The 6,742-nt window shown below is 57.2% G+C and overlaps 1 protein-coding gene across 4 annotated transcripts in view; it reads left to right on the top strand.

Moving 5' to 3' along the window:
* The window catches only part of usp32 (ubiquitin specific peptidase 32), a 50,206-nt gene extending 44,848 nt beyond the window's left edge, over window positions 1-5,358 (top strand). For all 4 annotated transcript variants that reach the window (XM_068317093.1, XM_068317092.1, XM_068317091.1 and 1 more), the window contains exons 30-34: window positions 1,059-1,250; window positions 1,323-1,548; window positions 1,617-2,071; window positions 2,143-2,235; window positions 2,522-5,358. In XM_068317093.1, coding sequence (XP_068173194.1) covers window positions 1,059-1,250; window positions 1,323-1,548; window positions 1,617-2,071; window positions 2,143-2,235; window positions 2,522-2,695 — 1,140 coding nt within the window. In that variant the 3' untranslated portion in view covers window positions 2,696-5,358. The remainder of the gene's footprint in view (window positions 1-1,058; window positions 1,251-1,322; window positions 1,549-1,616; window positions 2,072-2,142; window positions 2,236-2,521) is intronic.
* Window positions 5,359-6,742: the final 1,384 nt, after the last annotated feature.

Genomic DNA, 6,742 nt, shown 5'->3' with positions numbered 1-6,742 from the left:
AGAGGAAGACCAAAGAGGAGGTTTATGGATGTAGTGAAAGAGGACATGAAGGTAGTTGGTGTGAGAGAAGAGGATGAGAAGACAGGGTTAGATGGAGGACACTGATTGGCTGTGGAGACCCTGAAGGGAAAAGCCCAAAGGAGGAGAAGAAGAAAACTAACATCAGACACAAGTTAGGACATTAACTTTGTTCACGTTTTTGTCAGAGTTAACCTGGGCTGAAGGTTTTATTTTGTGTAGATTTCTTGCGTGTGAACGATGGTTTCCAGTCGATCCCAGCTGAGAGAACATTATTCCTTCATTCCCATTGGCTGCTCTGTGTTAATGTTCAGCCAATCAGCTCATTGCCCCCCTTATCAGCAGCAATGGGGTCCTGGTGATGTCATAGTAACACGTTTCTGCAGCGGCTCTGGGTTCAGAGACGATCTGCTGCTCCTCTTCCTCTGCCCTTCATCCTGCTGACCTTCAGCCTGACTGTGGTTCCAGTTCTTTCCAGACCCGATAGGAGGGTCCACAGTCCAGACCCTGGACCCGGTCCCCTGTGTTATCTGTTATTGTGTAAATGTTGAGTCCGTTCTGGTCCCCCTTCATTTCTTTCTGCTAATGACGCTTCCAGCTGGGTCTGACCCGGACCAATCAGAGGACTATTCTGGTCCAGGTCTGACCCGGACCAATCAGAGGACTGTTCTGGTCCAGGACTGACCCGGACCAATCAGAGGACTGTTCTGGTCCAGGACTGACCCGGACCAATCAGAGGACTATTCTGGTCCAGGTCTGACCCGGACCAATCAGAGGACTGTTCTGGTCCAGGACTGACCCGGACCAATCAGAGGACTGTTCTGGTCCAGGTCTGACCCGGACCAATCAGAGGACTATTCTGGTCCAGGTCTGACCCGGACCAATCAGAGGACTGTTATGGTCCAGGTCTGACCTGTTCTGGTCCAGGTCTGACCGGGTCCACATGCAGAGGTGGTATTAGCGTGAACGCTAACGTGTGCAGGGTCTCAGCATGACGTTCCTGATTCCCCCCGCCCTCACCTGTCCGTGTCCCCCCCCAGATCGTGGAGGAGCACTGCAGCGTGGAGCGGTCCCGGCGCTCCCAGGCGGAACCCATCAGCCTGGACAGCTGTCTGAGGGCCTTCACCAGCGAGGAGGAGCTGGGGGGGGACGAGCTCTACTACTGCTCCAAGTGCAGGACGCACCGGCTGGCCACCAAGAAGCTGGACCTGTGGAGGCTGCCCCCCATCCTGGTCAGTGAGCTCGTACCCCCCCCCCCCCCCCGTGGGGCCATGCGGGGGGGTCACACCTGCCTGTCTCCTCAGATCGTCCACCTGAAGCGCTTCCAGCTGGTGAACGGACGCTGGATCAAGTCCCAGAAGATCGTCAAGTTCCCCCGGGAGAACTTTGACCCCAGCGCCTTCCTGGCCCCCAGAGACCTGCAGCCGCACCCCCTCCACTCCCGCAGCGAGAGCGAGGACCTGCCCCGGGTGGGGCAGGACAACCTATCCTCCGTCTCGGCCCCCGCCGGCTTCTGCAGCCCCCCCAGAGGTACCAGATGGAGCGATGCCCCCAACCCACGAGAAGCTCTGCGTGTCTAACGCCCTGTGTCCCCACAGGCTCGCCCGCCCCCCCCAGCCGGGGCAGCAGCCCCTCCAGCAGCCCCAAGACGGGCGGCGGGGGGCGCAGGCCGGGGCGGCTGCGCCTCCCCCAGCTGGGCAGCCGGCCCCGCCCCTCCAGCAGCAGGGAGAACCTGGACGGAGCTGCCAACGCCGAGGAGGTGCCCCCGGCCGACGCCCCCCAGGCCGACGCCCCCAGTGCCGACACCCCCCCGGCTGACCTGCCCCCAGCCGACGCCCCCCCGGCTGACGCAGAGGCGGCGGCGGATCCTCCTGAGGCCACGGGGGGGGCGGAGTCAGAGGCGTCCAGCATCCACTGTGATTCGGTCCTGGTGAACGGCGACACCAGTGGGCGGAGCTTAGACGGCAGCACGGACGGCAGCCTGGAGCCCGACGGGGGGGGGTACCCCCCCAGCCTGTGTCTGGACTCCGTCTACAACCTCTATGCAATATCAGTGAGTACCCCCCAACGGCGTTAATGCCGTCTGCTGGGACACAGCCTCAGCTCTGTCTCTGCCCCCCCCAGTGTCATTCAGGAATCCTGGGCGGGGGCCACTACGTCACCTACGCCAAGAACCCCAACGACAAGTGGTACTGCTACAACGACAGCAGCTGTAAGGTAGGACCGCCTCGGGGGGCAGGTTCAGGGGGGGGCAGGTTCAGGGGTGGGCAGTCGGGGGGGGGCAGTCTCAAGGGGGGGGGGGCAGTGTCAGGGGGTCCAGTCTCAGGGGGGCCAGTGTCAGGGGGGGCAGTGTCAGGGGATCCATTCTCGGGGGGGGGCCAGTCTCGGGGGGGGCAGTCTAAGGTGGGGTATCCAGTCTGGGGGGGGGGGGCAGCACATGCCCCACAGGTGTGGTTTTATCCTCTACTGTTCTCACCTGAGTCACATGACCTGTTTCCTCCAGGAAGTGCACTCTGAGGAGATCGACACTGACTCCGCCTACATCCTGTTCTACGAGCAGCAGGAAGTAGAGTTCTCCCACTTCCTGCCCCGGACCGACGGAAAAAAGATGGCCGACACCAGTAGCATGGACGAGGACTTCGAGTCCGACTACAGGAAGTACTGCGTCCTCCAGTGACGCCCCGGGGGGGCTCACAGGACCGGACCGGAGCTCTGGGGGGGCCTCACAGGACTGGACCGGAGCTCTGGGGGGGCTCACAGGACTGGACCGGAGCTCTGGGGGGGCTCACAGGACTGGACCGGAGCCCTGGGGGGCCTCACAGGACTGGACCAGAGCTCTGGGGGGGCTCACAGGACTTTGTTCCTGTCAAACCCAGACCAGTTTAGCTGAGACTAAACTGGTCTCTGATGAGCCACACAACAACCCCCCCACGCCCCCATAGTAACCCGCATAGTAACGTGTCCCTGAACCCTGACCCAGAGCTGTCCTGTGATCTGACCTGCGTCTGGAGGCGGGGCCACAGGGACGGAGGCGGTCCCAGATCCCAAACGGCCCCCCTGTCGGCCAGCCTGACGCTGCAGGGCCACGACGGACCAATGGGGTTCACTGAATCTTGTAAAAGCTTTTAAAGTGGTTTTACTGGGGGGGGGGGGTCATGATGCTACCTCATGGCCTCAGCCTGTGAGTCAGGTGGCCCCCACAGCCTGTGGGTCAGGTGGCCCCCACAGCCTGTGGGTCAGGTGGCCCCCACAGCCTGTGGGTCAGGTGGCCCCCACAGCCTGTGGGTCAGCTGGCCCCCACAGCCTGTGGGTCAGCTGGCCCCCACAGCCTGTGGGTCAGGTGGCCCCCACAGAATGTGACAGTATTAATCGCCAGGACTAAATGCTCCTTCAGCGTGGGCGTCGTGGTGCACGCATTTCAGAACAAGCCCCCCCCTACACCCCCCGTAGGACGTGACCCCTGACCCCCAGCTGCCAAATACCCGTGATTAGTGCAATGTTGAGCTGTGTGAATCCAATCGTGTGTCGTGACGACACGTGCCATGACTTCAAAGAGCTTTCCTCCACGGACACGCCCCCTCCTCCACGGACACGCCCCCTCCTCCACAGACACGCCCCCTCCTTTGATCCTCTCAATGTGTTTTTTTAATAGTGATTTTTTTAATTTGTTGCACGAGGAGCCCCTTCAGGTCACGAGTCCACGTTCAAATCAAAGCCTAGATTGCACTTTTATAACCGAGACACGTTCATCTCTTCTTTTACTCGTTCTTTCTACCCACAATGCATCTCACTTCATGTCAGCATGTCTGCAGGATAGAGGTTCCAATATTTAACTGATAGTGTCAAATATTTGTAATTTAATGGATTTAAATTACGCGTTGGTGTCCCGCTCAGGACACCAACGCGTGTCCCTCACCCCTGACCTCTGACCTCTCAGAGGAACCAACCAATCAGAAGCCTTCTGTCCGACCGCGTCCTGAGCCTCATGTCGTAGTCGTGAGCAGGAGGCTGAGTGGCTACCTGCTTTGGTTCTGCAGCGTGTTGGGACGCTCGTCAGGCCGCCGTCACCACCTGTGTCGTGGGTCCTGTGTGACCCGGCTCTGGTCTGCAGGTTCGCCTTCTGGCGCGACTGTTGTAGCGCTGATGAAACGAACAAAACCGGGGGGGCGAGCAGCAGCTGAGCGCCGCTTCCGTGTGTAGCAGCGTGTGTGGAGCCCCCGCCCCCCCCCGGGCGGGGCTCGGTCCAATCACTGTGAAGACGTCGTGAGCTGCTGTATTTATGAGGTGTGATGGTGTCAGGGGGAACGCCTCCCTTCCCTCCGCACAGTCCATTTGTTGAACGAATGGAGACACGCACACGCGTGTGATTCATGTCGCCCCCGCCCTCCGCCGGGCTCATGTCCCTGTCCCACATGTCATCACGTGACTCAAAGGGAAGCTGGGCCCCTGAGGGCCCCTCTGTGATGTCTGCTTCTGTTCCAGGTGCAATAGGTGTCAGTGTTCCACCGTAGCTTCAGCTGTGTTTTTTTTGGGGGGGGGTTGATTTCAGCACAGTTTTTGTAACCGTTGATCAAACATTTTCTGCCCAAAAGACTGAACGTTGAAGGCGAACACGGATCACCCTCCCAAGCCTGGGGGGCCTGCAGGCGCCGCACCCCACTACTGATGTCTGCCTGGACCCTGGTGACACCTGGTGACACCCTGGTGACACCTGGTGACACCCTGGTGACACCCTGGTGACACCTGGTGACACCCTGGTGACACCTGGTGACACCTGGTGACACCTGGTGACACCCTGGTGACACCTGGTGACACCCTGGTGACACCTGGTGACACCTGGTGACACCCTGGTGACACCTGGTGACACCCTGGTGACACCTGGTGACACCCTGGTGACACCTGGTGACACCTGGTGACACCTGGTGACACCCTGGTGACACCTGGTGACACCCTGGTGACACCTGGTGACACCCTGGTGACACCTGGTGACACCCTGGTGACAACTGGTGACACCCTGGTGACACCCTGGTGACACCCTGGTGACACCTGGTGACACCCTGGTGACATCTGGTGACACCTGGTGACACCCTGGTGACACCTGGTGACACCCTGGTGACATCTGGTGACACCCTGGTGACCCGTGTGGGATCTGAACCAGTTTTAATTTAATGAACTTTTGTAACGTGTTGGTTGTTGCACTGAAATGAAACCTGTACAGAGAACCATGTGACCTGTAAATAAACCAATGAGAGCTGTGTGTGAACATGACTGTACAGGTGTACTGTAGCTGTGTATGGAGTTCTGTAACACCCAGGAATTAAACTCTGTCCAGGAGGCGTCGACTCCGGCGTGTGCTTTTGTCTGTCGTACCGGTTAGCATGAGGCTAATGTAGGAAGCTATTCAGTCTCATTACAAAGTTCAGCAAACTGCCCTTAGAGCAGGGGGGTCAAACTCATTTCCACTGGGGGACACATCAGCATAAATGCTGTCCACAAAGGGCCAGATGTAACTAATGAATGTAACTACTCCTTCTTCTTCTTCTTCTTCTTCTTCTCCTTTGGGCTTTTCCCTTCAGGGTCTCCACAGCCAATCAGTGTCCTCCATCTAACCCTGTCTTCTCATCCTCTCCTCTCACACCAACTACCTTCATGTCCTCTTTCACTACATCCATAAACCTCCTCTTTGGTCTTCCTCTAGGCCTCCTGCTTGGCAGTTCAGAACTCAGCATCCTTCTACCAATATATTCACTATCTCTCCTCTGGACATGTCCAAACCATCTCAGTCTGGCCTCTCTGACTTTATCTCCAGAACCTCTAACATGTGCTGTCCCTCTGATGTACTCATTCCTGATCCTATCCATCCTGGTCACTCCCAGAGAGAACCTCAGCATCTTCATCTCTGCTACCTCCAGCTCTGTCTCCTGTCTTTTCTTTCCAGGACAAACCTCCACCTCTCTAGCTTCTCCTCCACCTGTTCCCTGCTCTCACTGCAGATCACAATGTCATCTGCAAACATCATAGTCCATGGAGATTCCTGTCTAACCTCGTCTGTCAGCCTGTCCATCACCATAGCAACAAGAAGGGGCTCAGAGCTGATCCCTGAAGCAGTCCCACCTCCACCTTGAACTCCTCTGTCACACCTACACACACCTCACCACTGTCTTACAGTCCTCATACATGTCCTGCACCGCTCTAACATACTTCTCTGCCACTCCAGACTTCCTCATACAATACCACAGTTCCTCTCTGGACACCCTGTCATCAGCTTTCTCCAGATCTACAAAAACACAATGCAGCTCCCTCTGGCCTTCTCTGTACTTCTCTACCAACATCCTCAAAGCAAATACTGCATCTGTAGTACTCTGTTTTGGCATGAAACCATACTGCTGCTCACAAATGTTCACTTCTGCCCTTAGTCTAGCTTCCACTACTCTCTCCCATAACTTCATTGTATGGCTCATCAGCTTTATTCCTCTGTAGTTGCCACAACTCTGCACATCTCCCTTGTTCTTAAAAATGGGCACCAGCACACTTCTCCTCCATTCCTCAGGCATCTTCTCACTATCTAAGATCCTGTTGAACAACCCAGTCAGAAACTCTACTGCCACCTCTCCTAGACACTTCCATACCTCTACAGGTATATCATCAGGACCGACTGCCTTTCCACTCTTCATCCTCTTCAATGCCCTCCTCACTTCATCCTGACTAATCTTTGATACTTCCT

Source organism: Antennarius striatus, chromosome 6 (assembly GCF_040054535.1).
Source record: "Antennarius striatus isolate MH-2024 chromosome 6, ASM4005453v1, whole genome shotgun sequence".
Classification (NCBI taxonomy): domain Eukaryota; kingdom Metazoa; phylum Chordata; class Actinopteri; order Lophiiformes; family Antennariidae; genus Antennarius; species Antennarius striatus.
This window is presented reverse-complemented; position numbering and strand designations above follow the sequence as displayed.